Source organism: Scardinius erythrophthalmus (genome assembly GCF_964197995.2).
Source record: "Scardinius erythrophthalmus genome assembly, chromosome: 4".
Lineage (NCBI taxonomy): Eukaryota > Metazoa > Chordata > Actinopteri > Cypriniformes > Leuciscidae > Scardinius > Scardinius erythrophthalmus.
This window is the reverse complement of record NC_138224.1, coordinates 34681335-34707595: the sequence shown is the minus strand read 5'-3', so window position 1 is coordinate 34707595 and position 26261 is coordinate 34681335. Positions and strand designations below refer to the sequence as shown.

General features: G+C 39.8%; 1 protein-coding gene across 3 annotated transcripts; it reads right to left on the bottom strand.

The window, feature by feature from the left end:
• Window positions 1–3903: 3903 nt before the first annotated feature.
• On the bottom strand, window positions 3904–21995 carry LOC308689652 (E3 ubiquitin/ISG15 ligase TRIM25-like). 3 transcript variants are annotated; one of them, XM_081363485.1, is made up of 7 exons: window positions 21347–21995; window positions 13258–13353; window positions 12938–13171; window positions 12370–12529; window positions 12169–12216; window positions 9055–9179; window positions 3904–4291 (listed from the first exon to the last, which is right to left on the bottom strand). In XM_081363485.1, exons 1-7 carry the CDS (start codon window positions 21917–21919, stop codon window positions 4289–4291), a joined length of 1239 nt encoding a protein of 412 aa, XP_081219611.1. In that variant the 5' UTR covers window positions 21920–21995; the 3' UTR covers window positions 3904–4288. The 3 variants fall into 3 exon arrangements, with proteins under 3 accessions (XP_081219611.1, XP_081219610.1, XP_081219609.1); XM_081363484.1 differs by lacking the exon at window positions 3904–4291 and having other exon boundaries at window positions 6059–9179; window positions 12938–13159; window positions 21347–21991; XM_081363483.1 differs by lacking the exon at window positions 3904–4291 and having other exon boundaries at window positions 6059–9179; window positions 21347–21985.
• Between the last annotated feature and the right edge of the window lie 4266 nt (window positions 21996–26261).

Here is a 26261-nt window from a genome sequence, read left to right as displayed (position 1 = left end):
TTCGTTTTATTGTTGCCTAAAATGTACATTACAGAGATAACCGGAGTGACGCTTTGAAGATCGCGTTGCTCCACGGACTCGCGTCCTCGGGAGTCATTCTCCTGAGCTGGACTTTGCATAGCAGCTACTTGCTATTGAGAAACGCCTAATGTCAGCGCTTGGCTTTGTGACAAACACTGGAGCAGTTTTACCGCAGCAGTGACTTCCAGGCAAGGTAAAACAGTGCGGAATTGCGAGAACCTCCTCTACTAGAAGCTACCGAGTTAACAACACACGTAAACAATGATGTTTTGCCGCCGGTGTGATGAAGTATCCGGTAACTCTATAGGCTGAGGACCCAAGCAATCCGATTGGTTCAAAGCACGTTTTATGGGTAATCGCTTTAGTGCCTGGTTATAAATTATACAAAATCACTTTATTATAGAAGACGTTTGTACTACGTTATAACGAGTCATCAATGTATTTAATGTATTTTACATTATACGTTCCATATACTACTATTTAACCGAAGCTATATATTGTGAAATTAAACACTTCTCGTTGTTAGTGTGGTTTTTAGTTTGCTTAGATAGTAGCATAGCATTCAGCTAACGTTATCCGATGATCGTGCTGAGTTTTTTTTTTTTTTTTTCAATAAACAACTTTGAGTTTTTTTTCTTATCACAATAAACAATAAAGACGTCTGACAAAGAAGGAAAAAAAATATAAATATAAATATATATATATAACATCCTCAAAATGTACAATATAAATCTTATTATATTATAAACCAAGAGTCACACCTCCAGCAAATCATCTGAAAAGACATTTTCTATACTGTACACATGACAAGGGAGAACAAACTAGATTGAAAGAACACAAAACAATAAAAATAAGCTAAAACAAAATAAATAACATAAAACAAACCAACTAAGAGGGACTCAGCTCATCTGAAGTGTTATTAAACGTTTATGCAGTTTTTTAGCCTGGGCATTCTCAACCTTTATAAGACTCGTGCTATGAGCTTTACCTGATATTGCACTGATACTGCCTTACCGTATCGCGAGAACAGATTTAGATCAGGCATACTACTGGCATACTAATTGGGTCCTAAGCCCGGACCCATTTCTTCAGCCAGCCGGACCGGACCATAGGACCGGACCCGATTATTCAACACATATGGCGGAGAGGGTGAGATTCCGTCATATCCATAGACAGTAAAAGAAATGGACACAGCGACCCCATTGGAACTCAATTGAGACAAGTGAAGCCCGTTTTTAGCGATTGTTAGCACTTCCTTTCCTGACGCGCGCAGACTCAAACCGAGCAAAGCGTAACAAGGACCACGTGAGCAACCCGTCTCTCTTCTAGTAGCTGTGCCAAGAGAAATCTGAATCATTCCCTTCCGAATCTTCCAGAGACGGAGAGTGTGAGTAGGAATTGTCCATGAGCTTGGAGCAGGAGCAACGTTTGCTAGGTATTCTGATTAATTATTTTGTCATTTTGCCTCGACGTCCCCCCGATTGCCCGCGAGCGTCTCCTCCTGTCCATACGGTAATCTCTCTACTGTGCGACAGAGAGTCGCTTGGTTGACGCAATCGTTAGCCTACTTTTACAAAAACTGCTTCTACGGGGCCATAACATAGGCTACAAGGTAATGGAGCATTTTATACATTGTCGTGTTTCTTTAGAAATAAATAATGGACAAATGGAGTCTTTTAAACTCCTCAGATGTGAAGTTATTCGCTGTCAATGTGACGCCAAAATGAATGGGAGTCAATGGGATGCTAACTGCAGGTGAAGTTCTGCTACCAGATGGTGGCACGCGGCCGGCTTCAACTTCCGGTCGACTTCTTTCCCGCCTGGTCATATCGAGGGGAGGGGCTCTGTACCATGACGACAACTCCTCACTCTCAATAGATGGAGAGGAGAGAGGGTGATGGAGCCAATTCAGTGGATGGGGATTATATTAGGAGGCCATGATTGTCAAAGGCTAATGTATGGAATGTGGCCAGGACATCGAGGTTACACCCCTACTCTTTACGAGATTATTTTAATGGAATTTTTACGTCTCATCCAAAGGAAGGATTCTGTATGCATCAAGTGTTAATTTCGTTGATGAAAATAAAGACGAAAATTATTCGCCATGTGCGGGCGTCGAGGTAACGTTATCTAGCCGTTGTAAGTTATCTATAGAGAGCAAACGGCTCGTATGCTTTTGAATCTCTCTCACGGTGTCTTTCCCCGATCGGTCTGTACAGCGTTCAAGTCTTCCCATTCCTAAAATGATTGGATTGGCATGCAAATTAGTCTTCCCATTTACAGATGTTTTTGCCTGCCGTGTCTTGCCGAGAGGGGAGCGCGCATGCAGGTCTGAGTTACGTGACTGTATTTTCGCGGCAAATCCGACCCAGAGCCTTTACACAGAAATACCGTATGAGGAATACTTGCTTTCAGAGGTAATAGCAAAGTGGATCATTTTAATGTGAGATTACAACCCCTTCACACACAAGCAAATAAAAAAGGATTAATTTTAGTAGAAAAACTCAATATCGCCCATTTAACAAAGCTGCGTGCAAAACGCAATGTTAGACAGGTCGGGCAAAAAATACTCAATTCCACTAATGACTATCATACTATAATATACATTTCTTCATAACATAGCATAATATCATTATAATACTTACCTCTCGAGTCTCGACCACTTTCTCGTTCCGTCGTTGCTGCTCTGCAGCGTGGTGGGCATAGTCGATTGTATAAGGTGGTCGGGCTTATTCTTCTCTTGCAGTTGCAGCAATTTTCTTTTTGGCGACTCGCACATATTGCCATCTATCGTTTAATTATATATGAGGAGCTCTTTTCCAAAACGCGATAAATCCATTTCAATAGTTTTCAGGAAAATTATATTTTTTGCCTAGACCCACACATTTTGTGAATATTTAATTTATCCTGTTAAAATGTTGTCGTTTTTTTGGCTCAGTCTGAACATGTTGAACAATGATTATTAAATCAAACAACAAACTCATAATTATGAGATAATTAAGTCATTAATTCAGAAAAAGAGCAAATATTTATGAAAAATTATCTCGCAATTCTGAGATAATTAAGTCATTAATTCAGAAAACAGAGCAAAAACTTTTTATTCATGAAAAAGAATCTCGTAATTCTGAGATAATTAACTCGTTAATTCAGAAAAACAGAGTAGATTATTTTTCTTCAAGTGAATGCAATACACTTGCGTAAAAACTTTTGGAGAGTCGCCAAAAAGAAAATTGCTGCAAATAAATTAATAGTAAATATTAATAACTCGAGGAGCACTTGAAGTGATTTATGTGATATTGTATTTCTGTTTTGAATGGCATAGTCTTTTTGTTTTGAATGGCATAGTCTTTTATCAATTGCTGTATACATCACATCTATTGTTATTATTATATCATAATATTATAATCTTTATATCTTATGTCTGCTATGGCAAAGAAGAGTCAGTGCATTCTGTGTCAGTATCTTTGTTAAAACATACCCTAAACAACTGTTTACATTTTCTTCCAGTTTGTGGACAGCTACAAGTGTGTGGCACAACCTGCACATCTCAGAAGCTTCCTCCTCCTTCATCATAAGACAAATCATGTTTGCTAAATACAGCATGAAGTGCAATTTCACAAGAAATGGTGTAACACAGCCTACCTTTACTTCTGGTTCTGTGTAAAGATCTTGCTGCAGTGGCAAAATATAAGCCAAAGCCTTGTTGTGACTACTCACACTTCGAAGGAACTTCACACTGTAGCCAGAATTTGGCACTGGTATCTGTATCAATGCCCGGCTCCTCGCACATCTCATTATTTTAAAGCCTCCTGCCTGTCTAAGCAAAGGATAAGCACTGAGGAGTTGTTCACAAAATTCAGTGTATGAAGAGCTGTTATTATTGGGGAAAGTGATTTTTTTTATTTATTTTTCCTAGACCAACATTTTGCAACATTCTTCAGTTAAAGGTGTCATTTCAGGCTTAGGATCAGCAAGACAAAAAATGAATAAAAAATGGGACCATGGGGTTTCATATGGTCTGCGGGACTGCCTCTGGCTGTCGATAAGACTGAAAAAGTCTTGAAAGATTAGCCTGCACAAAATCTGTTCTGGAGGTGGATGGCTGAGGGACATTATTGGAAATTCTTGATTGATGAGACTCATTCATTCTCATTGCCAGAGGATAAGAAAAGGATCTTATTTGACCTGTGTGCCCCTCACTTGTATGATGTTCTGGTGCAGCGGGGCTTGAGTGGGTGATTTAGGACTTGCTGCACTGTAGTGGACCTCACTGAAGAACAGGATACAAAAGACCCTTCAGTGTCTGACACTGCAGATGAGTAAGTAGTCAATAGCAATATTGCAAATAAATGCATTCTTTCATTTTTCATTTTCATAGTTCATTTTTGTAAGACTCACAAACCTTAGTAATGCATTTAAAGGAACTTTTCCCTCAGAAATAAATTATTTGTTGGTAACTGTTTATTTATAGGTACAAGTTCAGACACCACATGAGGCTGGACCAAATACAGGGTGTTCGTATACACAACTGGGGTTTGTTGTTTTTTTCTGTTTAAACTAAAAATGTAACCATTCTTTCCTATTGTGATTACCTTTGCATGCAAGTGATAAATATATAAAGATAAATATGTCCTCAGGAACTGCAACAACACCACAATCCATGGCTGGAATAGGACCATCCCAGTCCGCTCCAAAGTTAGTGAATTCCATCTGTTAAAACCAAATACAATAAGGGGAGGGAAGGATGGAGTTATGTTTGGAATAACTACTGTTGTTGCAGTTCCTAAGGGCCCCCGCATCCCTTCAGGAGTCTGTACTGGAAGAAGTCAGCCACCACATCCATCCCCTAATGCCAAGTCAATCTTTTGGCTTAGATGTATACTTGGAGGCACTAAGATTGAGTGAAATAGTCACTATTTAGGGGTCAAAGCTGTGTAGGTGAGCATTATGCATCTGTAATAAGTTATGTGTGAATATCAAAGACTTTTTTGAGTTTTGTTCAGAGTCAACTTTGAGTAAACTTTATGAAGCACTTTTAGCTTTACAACTTTGCAGACTGTGTTAATTCACATACAGCTATGTTACACACTGCATGAAAGGTATTTTTCAAAAATCCATAATAGGGGCACTTTAATTGATATTACAAATTAAAAAGAAAAATCTTTTGTGTTTCTCAATACGAATTCACGTAAGGACTGCTGCTGGAAGCTGCTCTAACTCAAAATGGAGACAACTCTGTATTTTGGGGTATTTGCTCTGTATCAACCCTCCCCCAAAGTTGAACTTGCAGACACGAGTTAAATGAACTTTTACAAGCTAGATAGAACTCACAAGTACTCAACATTATGTAATACTTTAAGTTAATTTCTAAAAGACGTAAATTTCATATAACTTCATGGGGCATTCATGTTGAATACTCTTTTGAATGGTGCTATCAAATAATAATATATTGCTAACAAATGTGATATGTAGAAAAACATGGTGGTGTATGTAACTCTGAAATGTGTTTTACCTATTTTGATACCAGTGTGAATCAGCAAAAATGGAAATGTCACTTTTTAAGATTATTCTATTTTAAAGAATTTATAAAATCCACAAAAGCTTTACATGAGTCTATTTTAAAGTGGCTAAACAATGTGTTTTATGCTTGTTTTGCATACAAAAATTTGAATATCTAAATGCCACCTCTGATGCAGATTCTGTTTTCTCTGCAGTGGGATAAAATATTTTTGTTGATAGTCAATTTGATTGGTAAAAGCCATATAGTGACTTAAAATGTATATCATTTAACATTAAAGATGACAGTGTTGGGGAAATTGCCTTTATAAAGGTAAAAAAAAAAATTTAAGATTATTGGTTCAGAATATTATGACGTTTACAACACATAACACTTTATTGAAATATTTAGTTATTGCACCACCACAGTATTTGAGAAGGGTATGATTTTATTATAATATTAGGCCAATGTGTACATGACTCGCTGTGTGAGGAAAGTGAGTCGCCCGCTGTGTGAAGTGAGTCGCTCGCTGTGTGAGGAAAGTGAGTCGCTCGCTGTGTGAGGAAAGTGAGTCGCTCGCTGTGTGAGGAAAGTGAGTCGCCCGCTGTGTGAAGTGAGTCGCCCGCTGTGTGAAGTGAGTCGCTCGCTGTGTGAGGAAAGTGAGTCGCTCGCTGTGTGAGGAAAGTGAGTCGCTCGCTGTGTGAGGAAAGTGAGTCGCTCGCTGTGTGAGGAAAGTGAGTCGCCCGCTGTGTGAAGTGAGTCGCTCGCTGTGTGAAGTGAGTCGCTCGCTGTGTGAAGTGAGTCGCCCGCTGTGTGAAGTGAGTCGCCCGCTGTGTGAAGTGAGTCGCCCGCTGTGTGAGGAAAGTGAGTCGCTCGCTGTGTGAGGAAAGTGAGTCGCTCGCTGTGTGAGGAAAGTGAGTCGCTCGCTGTGTGAGGAAAGTGAGTCGCCCGCTGTGTGAAGTGAGTCGCCCGCTGTGTGAGGAAAGTGAGTCGCTCGCTGTGTGAAGTGAGTCGCCCGCTGTGTGAAGTGAGTCGCCCGCTGTGTGAGGAAAGTGAGTCGCCCGCTGTGTGAAGTGAGTCGCTCGCTGTGTGAGGAAAGTGAGTCGCTCGCTGTGTGAGGAAAGTGAGTCGCTCGCTGTGTGAAGTGAGTCGCCCGCTGTGTGAAGTGAGTCGCCCGCTGTGTGAAGTGAGTCGCTCGCTGTGTGAGGAAAGTGAGTCGCTCGCTGTGTGAAGTGGGTCGCCCGCTGTGTGAGGAAAGTGAGTCGCTCGCTGTGTGAAGTGAGTCGCTCGCTGTGTGAGGAAAGTGAGTCGCTCGCTGTGTGAGGAAAGTGAGTCGCTCGCTGTGTGAGGAAAGTGAGTCGCCCGCTGTGTGAAGTGAGTCGCTCGCTGTGTGAGGAAAGTGAGTCGCCCGCTGTGTGAAGTGAGTCGCCCGCTGTGTGAGGAAAGTGAGTCGCTCGCTGTGTGAAGTGAGTCGCCCGCTGTGTGAGGAAAGTGAGTCGCCCGCTGTGTGAGGAAAGTGAGTCGCCCGCTGTGTGAAGTGAGTCGCTCGCTGTGTGAGGAAAGTGAGTCGCTCGCTGTGTGAGGAAAGTGAGTCGCTCGCTGTGTGAGGAAAGTGAGTCGCTCGCTGTGTGAAGTGAGTCGCCCGCTGTGTGAAGTGAGTCGCTCGCTGTGTGAGGAAAGTGAGTCGCTCGCTGTGTGAAGTGAGTCGCCCGCTGTGTGAAGTGAGTCGCTCGCTCTGTGAGGAAAGTGAGTCGTTCGCTGTGTGAGGTGAGTCGCCCGCTGTGTGAGGTGAGTCGCTCGCTGTGTGAAGTGAGTTGCCCGCTGTGTGAAGTGAGTTGCCCGCTGTGTGAAGTGAGTCGCTCGCTGTGTGAGGAAAGTGAGTCGCCCGCTGTGTGAGGTGAGTCGCTCGCTGTGTGAGGAAAGTGAGTCGCTCGCTGTGTGAGGTGAGTCGCCCGCTGTGTGAGGTGAGTCGCTCGCTCTGTGAGGAAAGTGAGTCGTTCGCTGTGTGAAGTGAGTCGCTCGCTGTGTGAGGAAAGTGAGTCGCCCGCTGTGTGAGGTGAGTCGCTCGCTGTGTGAGGAAAGTGAGTCGCTCGCTGTGTGAGGTGAGTCGCCCGCTGTGTGAGGTGAGTCGCTCGCTCTGTGAGGAAAGTGAGTCGCCCGCTGTGTGAAGTGAGTCGCTCGCTGTGTGAAGTGAGTCGCCCGCTGTGTGAGGAAAGTGAGTCGCTCGCTGTGTGAAGTGAGTCGCCCGCTGTGTGAAGTGAGTCGCCCGCTGTGTGAGGAAAGTGAGTCGCCCGCTGTGTGAAGTGAGTCGCTCGCTGTGTGAGGAAAGTGAGTCGCTCGCTGTGTGAGGAAAGTGAGTCGCTCGCTGTGTGAGGAAAGTGAGTCGCTCGCTGTGTGAAGTGAGTCGCCCGCTGTGTGAAGTGAGTCGCTCGCTGTGTGAGGAAAGTGAGTCGCTCGCTGTGTGAAGTGAGTCGCCCGCTGTGTGAGGTGAGTCGCTCGCTCTGTGAGGAAAGTGAGTCGTTCGCTGTGTGAGGTGAGTCGCCCGCTGTGTGAGGTGAGTCGCTCGCTGTGTGAAGTGAGTTGCCCGCTGTGTGAAGTGAGTCGCCCGCTGTGTGAAGTGAGTCGCTCGCTGTGTGAGGAAAGTGAGTCGCCCGCTGTTTGAGGTGAGTCGCTCGCTGTGTGAGGAATGTGAGTCGCTCGCTGTGTGAGGAATGTGAGTCGCTCCACCGCTGGCCTATCAGTGGGAAAGTCAGTAGCTAGGGGCTATAGTATAGTGACTTCCCACGACAAATCATTAGTCCTATTTTTGAACCTTCCGGCCCGCCATATCGGAATGATGATTGTTTTTTAAAGCTGCGAAGTTTATGGTAACTTTATATGGGATAAATGCTGGCCTCGACCTCGAACACCCCCCCCCCCCTAAAATATTTTCTCATCGGATCTGCACAAATCACGTAGGTTACCCTTTTAGGTTTTAAAACGGCGAATTTCGCCGAAAGGTGAGGAGTTTTCATGCCTGTAATGTAATGAAGAGAAAATAAGAGACTCTATAACATCTCACTGATACTGATTTATCATGCAGCTCAAAGCATTATGGGTAGAATCTCTCTACAGTCTGTTCTCATTCGTCAACACAGTTTCACTGATGATTTAAAACCAACATTAAACCCAGGATAGAGCGGTTGAGTGAATGTGGTCTGGACTGTGTGGATGAGGCTCATTGTGTCAGAGACGCTGTAGAAGGACAGAGTTCCTGCACTGTGATCCACATACACTCCTATTCTACTGTTGATGGGCTTTACTGGGAGTTTAGTCACTATATTATTGTGTCTAAATGAGTAACTGGAGGAAGAGCAGTCCAAACTCCAGGACTGATCATTATATCCAAACAAACACTCATCATCGTCTCCCTTCCTGCTGATGCTCTTATATGACACTGATATATACACATAACCACAAAACGCATCATCACTCCACTCAATCTCCCAGTAACAGCGTCCACACACACTCTCTCTACAAAACACCTGCTCACACACATCAAATCTGTCTGGATGATCAGGATACGGCTGAACTGGGTAAGTGTTAGTAATCACTCTGTTCCTCTTAGACAGACGGATGTATTTATTCACTGTGTTCAGATCCAGAGTGAGCTGATGGGAATCTGATGGAGAGAAAACACATCAGAATCAGGAATTATGAATCTGTCTGATCTTTTATTATAGCTGAACTCTTCATGTTCAATATATCAGCAGTGTCTCAGTACAGTTTACCAGATATCCTGTGCAAATCATCATTTATCTTAAGGCTTAAGTTCAGATCTGACAAGTTAATTTAGGATTTTTCACAAGTTCGTATTACAGAAACAAATCTTAACTTGATTCTTATCCTAAATCAAATGAGTGAGTGTGTGTGTGTGTGTGTGTGTGTGTGTGTGAGAGAGAGAGAGAGAGAGTGTGTGTTCAAATCATGCTTTTTTTAATATTAGTATGATAGTTGTGCTCTGTTCCACTTTGTAAAAGTGCAATATTTCTTTTATATAAAAGCCAGTAAAGACATTGTTAATAAACATTTCTATTTTAATTGACAACGACAAAATCCTGAAACGTTTGTACTTTTTAAATCTCCTGCTTGAACCTAATAAAAGTATTTTTAAAGTGCAGACCTTTTTGCATTTTCATATTTAAAATAACCCTCTTTTCATTTTTTATTTCTATTTCAATCTTTCTGCTCATCAAAAAATATCAGATGAAAAACACCTTCACACATTCCACATTTTTATTTTACGTTTTAAAATATATTCAAATAGAAAATGTTTCTTTAAAGTCATAGGGATATTTCACAATATGTCTGTTTTTACTGTATTTTGGATCAAATAAATCCAGCAGAAGAGACTTCTTTTTTAATAAACATTAAAAACTTTTTTTACGTAGGCCTACGCTATAACGGAGGAAAGCATGTTGTATATGTTGTCCGTGAGAGGCTACTGCCTTTACGTTTTTTTTTCTGGTTACCATCTCCTCCTTCCCATAACAACATACCTTTCCTACATATATATTTTGATGTGTATTACTATTATTATTAACTATATATCATGTAAAAAGCATGTCATTGAATGCCACATAACAGATTTGTCTGGATAGTTCAAATATCATTATCATTAGTTTCACAAGGATAAAAATATCCATGTGAATAGAATAGATTATATTTATGAGTGTTAAATAAACATTTTAGAAATTTGGCACTGAAACCATAATTACGTAGATTATCATAAATTGCAGCCAATCAGCAAACAAGAAGCATTTATATTAATCTTTCCAATGGAAAACAAGAACAAGAAAAAAATATATATATCAAAGTGTCTATATGCTAAACGCAGAAGTTGTTTTAACTGGAAGTTCAGCAGCTGCGCTACAGAAAGCTGAAAGAAACACTGAAGTAAATAGTCTTTGCTATGGAAGTGAGACACCGTCTATTCTGGCCATCATGTCATCACCATCATCATCATGTCCCATAAAACCCCTTAGGTGGTCGTTGGGGCATCACAGACATTCCATTGACTATTATAATCTGGCCACATTGGTGTAAACTGGCAGGTCGCACACTATCTACACTGGACGCTAAATCACTGACAGTAAAAGCACACAGTACCCATTATAATCAGTGACAGTGGATGAGCGGATGCTACTTTCTATTTCTGACGCACTCGATTTGCGTGCTTGCGCTACTGACAACAGAAAAATTCATTTGGAACTTTTGTGTTGTGTAGAATGTAGTTAGAATGTTGCAGACGATTTCTTTTACAAGTAATTACCGAAAAACAATAGCCGAGTCTCAAATAGACAACGTCTATTTTTTAGGTCTCTTTTACACGCCTGGTGTGGCTACAGGTTTGGATAAATAAAGGCCGGTCTCAAATAGAGGCCCGGTCTGTTTTTTAGTTTGGGGTTGTATTTAATCTTCTAAAACCCATCAGATCGTCTGTTTAAGCCAGTTCTATGGAGCAGATTGCGCACGCAAGAGAGCCCTGCGCATCTGAGCGGGTGCTGTTAGCGCAAGCAAGGCAGGCAGAGTTAGCGGAGGCCGGAGAGGGAGAAGTGGAGGAGAGTGACGAGGAGGAGGAATTCGCCAATGAACTTGTAGTTGAGGATCGCGGTGATGATGATAGTGATGAATAGGGTCCTTCTGTATCACATGATTGCAGTTGTTTTACAGGGTAGCCTTCATTCTTTCTTGTTAATGTGTTTCTGGCAGCTAGTTCATAGGCTCGATGGATATTACCGGTAACTTGTATTGTTCAGCCCATGGCTGTCACATCATTTCGTTTTTTTATGCTGCCAATATAGTTGTGCTTAAGGATATTATGGAATTAAGATAATGTCTGTACTATGCTTTGATTGTACTGTACAATTAAATACAATCGTTGCAAACTAAAGTCTGCAGTCTGAATTCACTTTACCTCAGAGCGTCCGTTAACTGAATGAATTGAGAATAGCCGATCACCTGAAAATCCGATAACATCAGAAATTTTCATTCAAGCTGCTGATTTCTGTAAATGAGTGTAAAACTGAATGTACATTGGAGCACAGGGTGAAGTCAGTATATACATTAACGACGATTTGAGACAATGTACACTCATAGAGAATAATGTGTTCGAATTTTAAGGACGTGGCGCTGCGCTTCTCGTCTGGTGTGCGACCCCCTTTAGACATACGGAAATATAGTAGGCTAAATTTTACATTAACTGATTTGTTAAACACAAACACAGATTTGGTAACCTCCTGTCATGCTCATCTCAACACTAAATTAAATGCCTGTCTCATGTAGTCTCAAATAAAAGCCGGTGCAGTTCGGCGATTTGGGAAAATAAAAGCCTGGGCTATTATTTGAAGTTTTACAGTTTATTTATTATTTTTTATTATTTTTAAATTTCATCTAATAAATCTTCAAACAATCGCATCCCAAGAACACCATAACACCCCCTTTTGAAGATATTGCTTCCAGCGCCCCCTGATGTTCTCCGAACGCCCCGTTAAGAAACATTAATTTACATGATCAACTCTAAAACACTTCAGTCATGTTTTTTTCACCATCTACAGGAAGAACATGAAGACACTCAGTGAGTTTTTCTGCTTGTTTTCTTAGTGACTTACATTGTAGGAAGTCGTTCCTGGTTCTGGGAACAATGTTGGTGAAAGTGACTGTGGAAATCAACAGACATGAAGAGTGTGATTATCATGTCGAGAGAAAATGATCCCTGCATCCGTTCCTAAGACATTTCTAATATGATCTTCTACATGATATGAGATGATGGAGGATCATTTCTGAGAGCTGATGAATCTCCAGGACTTTACCTCTGTCAGAGATCTTCTTCAGCTCCTCTTTGCAGAAATCCTCCAGTTTGTCTCTCAGCTGACGGACAGATTCTCTCACAACATCAAAAGAGGAGAGAGAACTGAAGGGATCGTCATTTACGTCTGTAGATTCAGGAGGAGCTGAGAGAGACTGGAAACTCTACAGAAAACAGAAATCAAAGCTCATCACCTCCACACTTCATCAATAACCTGTTCTACTGTCAGATTTATGTGGTTCTTTTTGATCTTTAGTAGAGAAACTGGCACCATCAAGTTGGTTTTCACAGATTTCATATTGTTGTTTCCTAAGAGATTTCCAGAGCTGAACACCATCAAGTTCATGGATTTCACATTGTTGTTTCCTAAGGGATTCCAGAGCTGAACTGCATTTGTAAGCGCATCTCTTTCAATAGAAGAAGATCAGATGAGAGTCTGACCGATGATTATTTAATAACCGAACACACAGATCAACAATTTAGTCAACGGCTCATTCTGCTCTCATGAAATGTTTCTCTGTGAGTCTCTTGCTCAAGTCCACTATGACCCTGTTCTTCTAGATCTCTGTTACCTGCAGGAAATGGATGTGATCCTGTGTGTGTGAAAGCTGCTCCAGCTCAGCGTCTCTCCTCCTCAGATCATTGATCTCCTGCTCCAGTCGCTCCAGTCGTCCTTCAGCTCGACTCACTGCAGTCTTTTCCTGATCTCTGATCCGCTGTGTTGCCTCAGATCGGCTTCTCTCAATGTAGCGGATGAGCTCAGTGAAGATCCTCTCACTGTCCTCCACTGCTGTCTGTGCAGAGCGCTGTTAGGACACACATCACAATCACACAGTGGCTTCAGTGAGTCCTGACTGAGACGTCTCAAACTTCTCTTCTTCTCCAGACTCACCTTATGAGACGCCACAGCCTCTCTCAGCTGCTGAAGATCTTTCTCTCTCTGCTGGATCCTCTGCTGGAACGACCTCTGTGTCTCCTTCAGCTGGTGCTAAAGGACAAACCAATGACAAGAGAAACATCACATTAATCATCAACAGATATGAATCCAGTATCAGAGAAGTGGTGAGATTGAGGGGTTAAAGGTCTTGCATGATAAGATTATAGGTTAATTCATTAATGCCAGGATTATTTCATCATTGCCTAGCTTTATATGGATATTTTACCCAGAAATGTGTTTACAAAAAATTGTTTACTCATCCCCATGTCTTTCCAAACTTCTCTTGCAGAACACAAAAGAAGGTATTCTGAAGAATGTAATATAAGTATGAATGTAATCCATGGGATAGTAAAGTGTCCATTGTTTCCACACTTCAAAATCTCACTGGAAGTAGCAGGACATCCGGGTACTTTTTGCCTACTTTTTTATGAGTACTGTGTATTCAGACATATTTCTTGTCACATACTGTTTTTCACCTACTATACAGAAGGGAAGTATGTGATTTCGGATGCAGCCTTAGATAACCCCCCTTGGAGTTGTTATGGATTTCTTTCATGCTACCTTAATGTCCTTTTTGAAGATTGAAACCTTTGAAACCTATTGACTTTCAATATACGGACAGATGAGACAATCCTTAACCCTCTGGGGTATGAGCTGTTTTCTGGGCCCTGGAGGTGTTCTGACATGCTCTGACATTTATGGTTATTTCTGTTACTTGTGACATTTTCATGGCTAAAGTCTCATTACACTGTATTCAGCACAAACTCTGCTACAATAATATATCAGCAGCATGTGTGTAAAAGTTTGTAGTTTTGAGATAATGACGTTTATGCGTGGTTTGTGAAAATACAAAAAAAAATTGACACTGAAATAAGGTCATGAAACCCGTACTGATTATTTCTTCACAAGACTTTTGAAAATTGTATCACGTAGCCTAGAATATTTGCTCCAAAACTATGTGAAAATCACCCTGAGTGCTCATTCATATAAGACAATATATTGATTTAAAATTTCTAAGACGTGTTTTGTGTGAAAAAGCTTTATGCGGGAGGAGCGTGAACATCTCATTAATATGTAAGCTTTTCACACCTGAGAAAGACAAAGACACTCCCTAATCGCCCTATTTTAGGAGCTATCAGGCCCTATCATTCTGAGCAACCTTGCACAAAGAATGAGGAGATTTAAAAAAGAATGGCTTTTAGATTGTTTGGATTTATTTACAACACAACATAATCCAAAGATGCAAAACAAATGACAAAAAAATCAACGGAAGACTTGTCCAGCCAGCCTTGCATGTTCGAGCCAGAGTGAGATAAAAATGAAGACGACGAACCTGCAGAACAACGTCTTCATGTGGATGTATCGCAATGGTGTGTTACTGTATTTAAACTTTGGTCTTCCGACCTTTTACCACCGTGTCGATTTATTTTGATTAATATATGCGAGGGAGAGAGAGCAAGACAGCGTCTAGTTTGGAGACGGTGAAGTCTTGTTTACACTTTCGCCTGGCTCCGAAGAGAGAGAGTGCGCACACGCGCGTGACTGGGTCTCTCTCTCTGCTCGTTCTTTCAGTTAAACATGCACCCTGTCACAAGTGCGGCAGTTCATCTACATTTGACGGTGTAATGAAGCGTGTGGGTTACTACATCCAACAACCGAACATTTTAACTCACCCTCTCGTAACTTCTGCATCCTTTAGCGGCTTGGACTACAAAATTGCAGCGAGAAATAAAAATGGCGGATTGCTCGAAGTGTTGGGTCGGAAGTCAATGTCCTTATTTGGCAGTTCCGCTGCAAACACTGTGACGTAATAGTTCAAAAAACGTCATAGAGAATAGAAAAATCGGAACAGGTTGAAAAATATGACCAAAACAGAATATAAAGATATCAATGAAGCACCTGAAAAGAATAATTTCAACTTTTATGTACTTCTAAACACTCCAAATATACAAATAAATGTATTTAACCCTTTAGGCGCCAGAGTTTTTTTTTCTAAAACGTTCGATTTTGACATCTTAATTTCAAAAGGCTATATCTTAAAAGTGATATGAGATAGAGACTTTCTGTAAATTAGAGAAATATTAAGGATGACCCAAAGTTTATGTAGGGATTACATTTTCCCATCTAATTTGCATATTATGACGTCATATGGTGGCGGCCATATTGGATTATAGAATTTTCATGAAAATTCACGTTTAAAGGATAAAATGCAGCACTTCTTTCCCCCCAAAATGTCCCTCACCTTCTGTATGCTATATTGCACAATACTGAATGCTCAGGTAAATAGTAAGTAGTAAACAAACTGTGTAAATCATTACTAATAAATGGTAGAAACAAACCGAATGCATGTAGTGGTTGGCCTTTTGCTATAGAGTCTTTCCATTTACTACATACAGTTGGCACTCTGATTCCATGTATGGGGCACATATATATTATTCATATGACACACAAACACAAGTAGACAAGATCTGTTTAGTTCAAAAGCTCACTCGCCACGGCAAGGCACATATCATGAGTGAGATGACGAGACAAGAGGAGAGACAATGTTAGTATTTTTTTGTGTGTTTTTGTTGTTTTTTTTAGCTGACAAAGACTCACACATCACTAGGACATGAACACACAAAAAAGAACACATACTGTACACTACTAAATGGTCAGGGAAATAGATAGTAAATCAACAGTGTAAATCATTACTAATAAATGGCAGACAAAAAAAAAAAGAATGTATGTTGCAGGGCTTTTGCTGTAGAGATAATGACTCCCTATCCATCCAGGTGACATTTCTTGTAGTGTTTCATGGTGTGGTCTTGCGATAGACTATGCATAATAGCCCCTCTGCCCCGTGTCACACCGCCTCTGCTCCTGCTACGAGCAGCGCGGGCGCAACCAGATCTGCCACGATTGCGGAGAGGCACACGGTCACCATGGCTAGCGCGGTAAAAATCTCCCGCGGCCGCCTCGTTCCCCACAACACTAACACGCCTGCTAACTTCGCGATGAACACTCCAACCCCGGGAAACATTGTTCCCACCACTGACATTGGGCAAAGGACCATCTATATTGGGCAAAGGATTCACCGTTTGTGCTTGGTGTAGGGCTATACTTTCACTTTCAGAATCACCGTCATTTTCTGAAGGCAGATAACGTTATTCCCCTTCAGAATCAGGGTCCGCGAATAGAAGACCCAACACTTCATTGCAGGTAAGCTTTATTGATGCCATTAGATAATTATAATAATAATAATCTAATGCAAATACTCGCTGACGTTGACAATATTGCTCTGATAAAATGGCTCACTCGCACACTAGCTCCGCTTTTGTTCGCACTGATTCAATGCGCTCTAGCTCGAAGATTTTGTATAGAAACATGATGTTTTTTTGAGTCGGGGATGAAGTATGACATGTCTGCCAACTAGTGGAGGGGAGGTTGAACGAAATTTGACACCCTATTTGACAAAATCAGCCGTTTTATTCAGTGCCGCATGTAAAAGTTTGTAGTTTTGAGATAATGACATTTATGCGTGGTTTGTGAAAATACAAAAAAAATTCTCACTGAAATAAGGCCATGAAACCCATACTGATTATTTCTTCACAAGACTTTTGAAAATTGTATGACGTAGCCTAGAATATTTGCTGCAAAACTATGTGAAAATCACCCTGACTGCTCATTCAGATAAGACAATATATTGATTTAAAAAATTTACGATGTGTTTTGTGTGAAAAAGCTTTCTGCGGGAGCTTTTCACACCTGAGAAAGACAAAGAACCTCCCCTAACGGCCCTATTAGGAGCTATCAGGCCCTGTCATTCTGAGCAACCTTGCACAATACTGTAAATGAGTAGATTTAAAAAAGAATGGCTTTTAAATTGTTTGGATTTATTTACAACACAACATAACCCAAAGATACACAACAAATGCCAAAAAAGCACTTCAAAGACAGAGACCTTTTTTGCCATTCCTAAAAACATTGTACATACCTTTCATTTCCAAGATTTTCACTTTACCATTTTCACGTACAGAGACTCATGTGAATGTTTAAGTCCTCAGTGGCATCTGGGCCTGAAAAAAAAAAGTGAACATACTGATATCAAAAGAAAGGCCTGCACGATTTTGGGAAATAAATATTAGATTTTTCTGGTTAAAATTGCTTTTTAAAATTCCTTTTTAAAATTCACAGAATACACACACACACACACACACACACACACACACAAATGTTTCCAACAGTATATAATATAATGAACACCAGGTTTGTTGTGCCTTGTAGGCATAAGGTATATGCGCAGTGCCGGATAAAATAATAATAACAATAAATAACCTATAGCAGTATAAATCTTCCAAAAGATTTCAGTAACAACTAAGCTAGAGAAAAATATATTAATTATCATGTTACTTCAAATGTTTCCATCCGTTATGATGATATGAAATGAGATAATAATAAAAACATGAAGCCGTTTGGTGCGTTTTGCTTTCATCCAAAATATGATACATTCAAACGCGATCCCGCAGCAAAATATGATACATTCAAACGCGATCGCTATCCAAAATATGATACATTCAAATACGATCGCGCTCAAATATAAAATATTATGGTTACCATATACATATCTACGTTTGAGCAGATATCCACAAACACAGTAACTCACCATATCTAGCAACAGTTCAACTGCAACGTGACATTTATGAAACAATAACAAACTAATATGTAAGAATTTATTACCTTACATCTTTCTTGTCTTCAAATCGCGTTCTTCTTCTTCTTCTGAGGTAGCCTAAATCCAATGTAAGCTCAGGCACGTCTTTCAAACTCGACGAAAAGTGAAGTGAAGTGTTTTGTTGTTGAGGTAATGAGCGAGTCCGCGTTCCATGTGGAGATTTGCATGTGAATATCTTTTGCGCGAGTGGGCGTGGCCAAATTAACTGTAATGAACAAGCGTTTGAGAAGCTGGACATCTTGATGGTTTTATACAAATTACTTAAACAGAGAATATTTGTTTTCGTATTGAATCCGATCATTTAAAAGTACACACTTAAATGTTTATAAAGGTATATGGCTCATAAATGTGTGACAAGTATTCGCTGAGTTTTGTTTCAGTTTATAGACGTGCTCAAGAAAAAAAAGTTCACCGAGATGGAGAGGCAGAACGCACACCCTGTTTATTTTCTTTATTTTACAAAAGCACAATGTTTTGATTTGATTGTAAGTGGACACATACAAAAGGAGAAATATCACAGATTCTTTTTTTATATTTCTTTTTTCTGTATGACCATAAATGACGGAGTAATTTAAGTTTATAGTGCTACAATGTGGAGAAAATCCAGCAAAACGCGCCCGCGCGTTTGTCGACCTCAGAGGGTTAAGATGCTTATAATACTAATCCATCACAAAGTTAGCGAAATGTAATTTAAATTAACAAATGGGGGACAAAGATTGGAGTTTATAGAGACTAAACATGCCACATATATGATTTTGGTAAACCATAGTATGCATCAAAGTCTGAAACATTAATCCCAATGGTTTCAAGAATACAAAGGCCAAACCACATAAAAAGAAAATCATTAGATGGGAAAATTAGACACATGTTTACACATTAACATGATTTATTTATCTTCCTCAGTAAGAATTAAGTGAGTGTCACAGCCCTCTGCAAATTCCTTTTTGGGGTCGTAAAAATCTTGAAAAATCTTTGGGATCTTATCAATCTTGATTCTGAAACAGGGCACAGGGTTCTGCCAGTCTGTTAGCTTCATTTGGGATGTTAGTTTTGGGGGAAGTTTCATAAACCTTTGTTGGGAGAGTGAGTTTGCTGGATTATTCATTAAAAAATGAATAATTTGTGTGTCTGATTGGTCCAGATGCTACATCAGTGTCACTGTTTCTGAACTCCCTGAAACTCCTCCATTGTAGTCTTGAGTTTTCTTCTGTGAACGAACATGTCACAAAATTCCTCAAACGAGGCATACACTAAATAAAGGGGGTGAGGCCTGGTTGAGTTAGATAGTAGTGTGTTTTCGTCATGTCCAAGAGACACAGTTTTTACCACCCCGAATCTAAACCCCTTTTAAGGCTTTCCTAATGCAGACTAACTTGATGGTAAAAAATGTATCCTTTTAATGCTATTCCTCAGCAGTATACAACCACAATCTTTTTGTTGTGTTCTCACCATTTTTATGACAATTGCTTTCTGAACCGTGCAGTTCGATGCAGGTCAGATGTTATAAATGAAGTTACAAATGTAGGTTCAGAAGGAGCCTAATCATTCAGTCCTGTCAATCAGCATTATGAGCATATATAAGCAGCAGTCATTGCGCCATCCCAGCAACAATTCTTCCAGCATTCCTCCACTTCTCCATCGCCGGCTCTATTTCTCTAATTCTTCCTCTACATAGTACCATTATTGGGGGGCTGAGCTCGAGCCGAGCCTCAGTTTTTAGCCTCTGTTGAGGACAGTAAGCCAAGTACATTGACTATTAATTATTAAAGTGTAAGTTGCAGGTTAAATTTTTCACGAAGATAATGCAATGCGTTTATTAAATGCGTTTGTATAAAGATAAGAACCGCCCACCATTGTTTTTTATACCAAAATGCTGATATAATATGAGAAGTTGGCACTTTTAACAGTGGTTTTAACCGCTTCCGCTCCCTTCCACTAGATGGGGCGTGACGTCATAAGAGGAACTCACTAGTAGAGTTACCGTACGCTCTCAGCTATAGATACCTTACATAACTTCAGAAAAGTTGGTTGTATGTTTTATTTGATAAAAAAAAATTATGGAAAAAATAACTCAATTGTAAACATACTCGTGTGTGCTGACTTCAAGGGGACCGTGATCCTGCCTGAAATGAGAATAAGCTATTCGCAAAACAAACGGGTTCAGGCACGCCAGATCAGCCGGTCGCAGATCGAGCTGTTCCACTAAACACCAAAATGCGTTCACCTCACGGCAGCACACACTCTCCACTGCTGATAGCCCACACACTCACAGTGATGGGGACATCGATCTCTCTTTTTCTTTTCTGACAATAAACATCGCTAATTAAATCGTGAGAAATTGATAACGCGTGGATTGAGGAAGTGTATTACATGATGTTTGAGGCGTCGATGAGACTAGCGATTGATGCCTGTGCAGTGTGTGCATCTCTAACGTTGCAGGCTTGCAGCTCTGATTTGGACTGACTTACTGTAAGTAAATAATGTCTTCAGTCGTTGTCCCTCCTTGCTATTCTACATGACGGCAATATTTTGAAAAGACTTGCTTGTTCCGTTATATTATCCGGGTTAAGTTTGCACCAGGCTAGACTAGCTCTAACGTAGCTAATGTTACTCACCAGGACACCTGGCCAACCCTCCACTCATTCTCCTCACACCAAGCATTAATAACTCTTTGAGTGCCATGGCTCCCCTCTCTCACGCCTGACCGGTTAAAAATTGTAGGGCTGTGGTCCATAAAGAATTTGATGGTTTCCCACATCCTCAGTCATTCTCCAAATAGCCATAATACAGTAAGAATCTAGCAGAGTATGGGTTGCGAGTTCCTCTTGTGACGTCATCACCCAGTAACTGAAAAAACACGCTACCTTTGAAGAAACCCCAATAAATGTTATTTTAACGCATTTTAAGACAGAAATAATTAAATATATACATATAGAGCACTTTAATTTACACATTAATTGGCTGTGGTGGTTAACCTGCAACTTACACTTTAAGACTGGGTGGAAAGGTGAACTCGAAAAATGACAGTTGTAAGAGAGGTATAAAATAAAAAATCACTACTGTGAAACAGTAGTGTAGTTACAGTAGTGTTTGCAGCGTCTCCGCAAGAGATACTCGTCGTTTACAGTAAGCCGTGTTACATTTCTAACACTCTAAGCATTAGACCATTCACAACAGACTGAGACTGGCTGACCAATCAGAGCAGACTGTGGTTTAAAAAAACTGAAACTAAAAAACAGACTTTAAGTTATGTTAATGTATTCTAGTAGACCCCATAAACAACATTATGAACCTGTAAATGAGCATAATGCGACTCTTTTAAGTTCATACCTGTTTCTCTGTCCTTTGTGCTGCAGCTGATATAGTGTCGTGGTTTTTATGTTCATCCATCACACACAGCAAACATATACACTTCTGATCAGTGCGGCAGAAAACCTTGAGGAGCTTGTCGTGTTTCTGGCAGATCATCTCCTGCAGTCGTCCAGTGGCATCAGTCGAGTTATGTGGCTTACGGGAGTGAAATTCCTCATGACGGTCGAGATGAGTTTGACAGTAAGTGTTCAGACACACCAGACAGGACTTGACGGCTTTGTGTTTTCTTCCAGTACAGACGTCACACTGCACATCTCCAGATCCAGCGTAACAGTCAGCAGGAAGTTTAGTCTTCTTCAGTTTCTCCACCATTTCAGCCAGAATGGTGTTTTTAGCTAAAGCAGGTCTTGGCCTGAAGGTCTGTCTGCACTGAGGACAGCTGTAGACTCTCTTCTCATCCTCCTGATCCCAGCAGTCTGTAATACAGATCTTACAGTAACTGTGTCCACAGGGGATAGTCACTGGATCCTTCAGGAGATCCAGACACACTGAACACATGAACTCGTCCTGAGAAATTCTGGCTTCTGCCATTTTACTGCATGAAGACAGAGACACAAACACACAACAGCTCAACTACACTTCAGTTTCACTTTCCCTGGAATCATGTGATTCCTGTTTCCTGGTTCTGTGTTTGAGTGACGTGTGCAAAACAGGCGTGTCTGTAAATCATTACCTCATTCCTGATCCTGAAGAGCTTCATTGCTGCTAAGTGTTTAGTTTTCATGTGTGTTCCACAAACATTGTGATTAATCAATCTCAGATACACACTCACATAATATAAGTTACAAAGAAGCTTGGGAACACTCTTAAAAGGTGACATATTATGCCTCTTTTCACAAAATGTAATATAAATCTATGGTTACAACGTTGTCTTGTGAAAACCAAATGGCGGCACCATGGGTGAAAACGTGCAGATTAATGAGCAAACAGTTTTTTTTTTTTACTTTTCAAGTTTGTGTGATAAGAATTCGCTGAGTTTCAGTTCATTATTCAGACGTATTTCAGAAAGTTTCTCGCGGAGACAGCAACAGCTGAAAGTGCACCCTGTTTATTTTATTTATTTTACAAAAACACAAGGATTTGTTGTGAGTGTACACAAATAAAAGTAGACCCTTTTTAGTTCATAATGATGTATAATGACTTATATGTATGGCCAAAAATGACAGAGTATTTTAAGTTGATTACGCTGTCATGAGGAAATGAACTCGAAACATTAACTCATAATGATAGTAACAAAGAGTGGCTGGAAAAGAACAATGGAAAACAGGAACCAATCAAAACACAAACTGAAAGTCCAAAAATGCACTTTTAATACAGTTACTTTCTGACTAATTTTCCTTGTTTAATTTCTTTAGCTCAGAAGGGTAAATTACTTTTTCAAATTTGTCCCTTAGAAAATATACAATAAACAAACTTATAGTTGTATGGCTTTGTGCTCTGTTGTATCAACTTTTATTTCAAAACTAAAATAGGGGCTACTGAATTAGCACCCAGTCAAGAATTCCCAATTATTGCAGCAACATCAGTCGCAAAATATTTATATGGTTTCTACAGTCTCTAGACAAATTGTTTCTTTAATCTAGAGGAAAAGTTTAAGTTTTGTCTTTCTAGGACATTCTTTGTTACTATAATTCCTAGGTATTTAACTGGATTTCACTGTAATGTCAGCAAAAACTTCATCATTTAAACTGTGTAAAGGAAGGATTTCACATTTGGATAAATTTAGAGTTAAACCAGAAGCTTTAGAGAAAATATTGATGAAGGAGATAGAATTAATTATTTTTCGGTGACCATGAAAGATACACTTTTCTTAGAATAAATGAATAATCAAAGAGTTCGTTGGAACTGATTAATTGATTGTAATATTAATTTAGCTTACCTCAAAGTTAATCTAATTAACTGACACAAATATTAAAAATTAATCATAATTGGTAATTATGGATTATTATTAATATTTCCCCTTTAAGATAATATTGTTACACAATCCTTGCTCCCCTTGTCTCCCCAACCATTTCCTCCTGCATAATCAGCGCAAGGACAATTTGGATCGCAAATCTTCTTGCAGGGTATCATTTTTAATAAGAATTTCAGTCTAGTGCGAGAACTCTGGTCTCACCCACACGTGATTTTGCATTATTTCCTTATCACTCCTCGTGTGTGTTTGATTGTGAAAAGTAGTTTGCGGAGCAGACTGAAGTTGTCAGCGATTCTTTCTTTTGTAAAGTCATGCAGTGTGAAACCCCGTTGCTGATCCAGGGTTTTTGCAGATATCTTCAAATTAAATTTAATGCTTTTTAATGCCATTTAAAGGGATAGTTGTTAACCCCAGTCGGGACCCAGAAACTGTCTGGTTACTGACATTCTTCTAAATATCTTCCTTTCTGTTCAGCAGAAGAAAGAAATTCATACAGGTTTGAAACAACATGAGGGTGAGTATATGATGACAGAATTTTCATTTTAAAGTGAACTATCCCTTTAAGGCCTTAATTTTCACAAAATTTAATGACTTTTAATGCCCCTCGGAAACCCTGCCGATCCAGCGTGCAGTGTGATCACAGCAGCAACTGAATGTTACCCCAGACCAGGGGCGTTTCTAGGTTTTAAAAACATCAGGGGCTGAGCCTGAAACATCAGGGGCTGGGGGTGGGTAATAAGATAACATGATTCGATACAGAGAATAATGTATATTTTAGGCCTATACGCAGGGGGCAGACTGGTTAAAAAAATCAGTCCTGGCACTGTTGCCACAACAGCCCATATTACCACAAACACAAACATTAAAATGTGAGGTAGTTAGGGGGGTTCGGGGGCATGCCCCCCCGAGAAAATTTGAATTTCTCGGACCTACATATGTGCATTTTAAGGTGTTTGAAGGCCAACATTTTATGATAACAATAGCTTTAAAAGCATGTCAGTGGGCAGTATACATAAATTATTTGTCAAGCAGATAACAGATTCTTAAACATGAGAATGAGGATAAATGTTGAAATGAATGATCCACACTACAAAATGGAAATGCTAAATGTTTCTGCTTATAGTTGACAATACACAATCACATATTCCAAACAGGAATGGCCTTAAATGAGAAATCTTTCAATGATTATTTTGCATAGATGTAAACTTTTTAGCATTAAAGTTTGGTTTCAGCAACTTGTTTCTTTCTTGAGTTAATCAATGTTTTTGGCACTATTAAATCAGTTAAATTAAATTTCAATTGTTCACTCATAAAGACAGTCACTTGTCACCACCTACTGGCTTAATGATGCAAGTTGCGCAAACACAGACAAGCGGAGTGATAGAAACTGTGAAAAGGCTGATGCTGGTGAAATATTCGAACACATTCGAGGACCTTATATATACATAGCCTACAAATATTTAGTCAGTTTTGATGACTTTGCAATATTGATAAAATATTAGAATATTTTACCTACAAAGGAATACAAAAGACCCGACATAGAGTTTTGACGCCGCTTTAATCTCCCTTTTGGTTATTTCAATACTTAATTGACGACAGAACACGTGTGATTGAAGAGTGCGCACCGCGAGCAAAACGGCTGACACGACAGTAAGTTAGTTTTTCTGAGTTTTATAGCCTGACAACATCTGGTCTGACAGAAGACTGTGCGGCGGGGCTGACTGCGTTATTTTTTTATTTTGTTTTAATTGCTGTGAGATTGTTTGCTGTTGCGCGCAAATCCTGGAGATGAACTTGGATAGCTAAATCGCTCACGTGGTGCGTCTCTGTGTGAGAGTAACCATAGTAACTTTGATCTGCTTGAACACATTTTAAGGATAGATTAAAAGACCCGGTAATTTTTTTTAAATAAATACAAAATTATTAAAAAATAATAATAATAATCAATAAATTCAATTTTTTGAGATCCGGGGCTATAAAAAAACCATCAGCCCCGGATGCCCATGTCTAACGACGCACCTGCCCCAGACAATTGTGCAGTGTGAAAAAAACAGTGACCCGACTACTTTGAAAATCGTGCAGTGTGAACTCGGCATTAGGTAATGGGCGATTCCACAGTATCTGTCCACAAGGGGTGTAATGAACAATATAGATTGAATAATACCCAGTTGTTGTCATTTTTTTATTTTTAGTTCACTATTTTGTTAAAGATAGATGTAAGAAATAATAAAGTTACTTTTATCCCACTAGGCCTTGGCATTATCGTGTAATGAGACTTTATTTTATTTCCGTCCCCATAAATTGCGGATGTCACGGTGGGACATTCAGTGCATCTGGATTTTTCCTAAGTCATTTCTTTCATTTCCTTTAATAAAATCCTGAATTTTGGCGCTAAACATTTATTTTGGTGTGTCTTCTACAAAATACTACTACTAACACTGAAAGTAGAATTCCCTTAATCCACCACGATGCAATGGAAACATTTACTAACGTTCGTTACACTTTCTGTCCAAGCAGTTACGCACGTTAAAATATGATTCTAAAGGAAGCGGAGATGTAATTTTTCCATGTAATTCTATCAGTAGCATAACGATAAAACCATCTTGTGTGGGTTAAATTCTCATATGCGTTGCTACATGATAAATTGTTAATAAATCGGGATAAAACAGGGGCCGAGATTTTCTGTCCAAAAATCATAACGCTCGAACATTTTATTCTGACGCTGAATTTCCATCTATAATGTCTCAACGGTTCTCATCAAAGAAATAAGATTGTCTAGGTCACGGTCACTCTGCGTGTGAGAAAGTGTTAACAGGATTTCACGGATTTCGACGAATGTGGGTAAGTTTGTGGATTCTGTCCAAAAGGTTACGAAGGTTAAAATGATACGAACGTGGTAAACTTTGGTTAAGTAAACATTAAATAGGATCATTGTGGCGAGAAAGGATAACAGAGTGT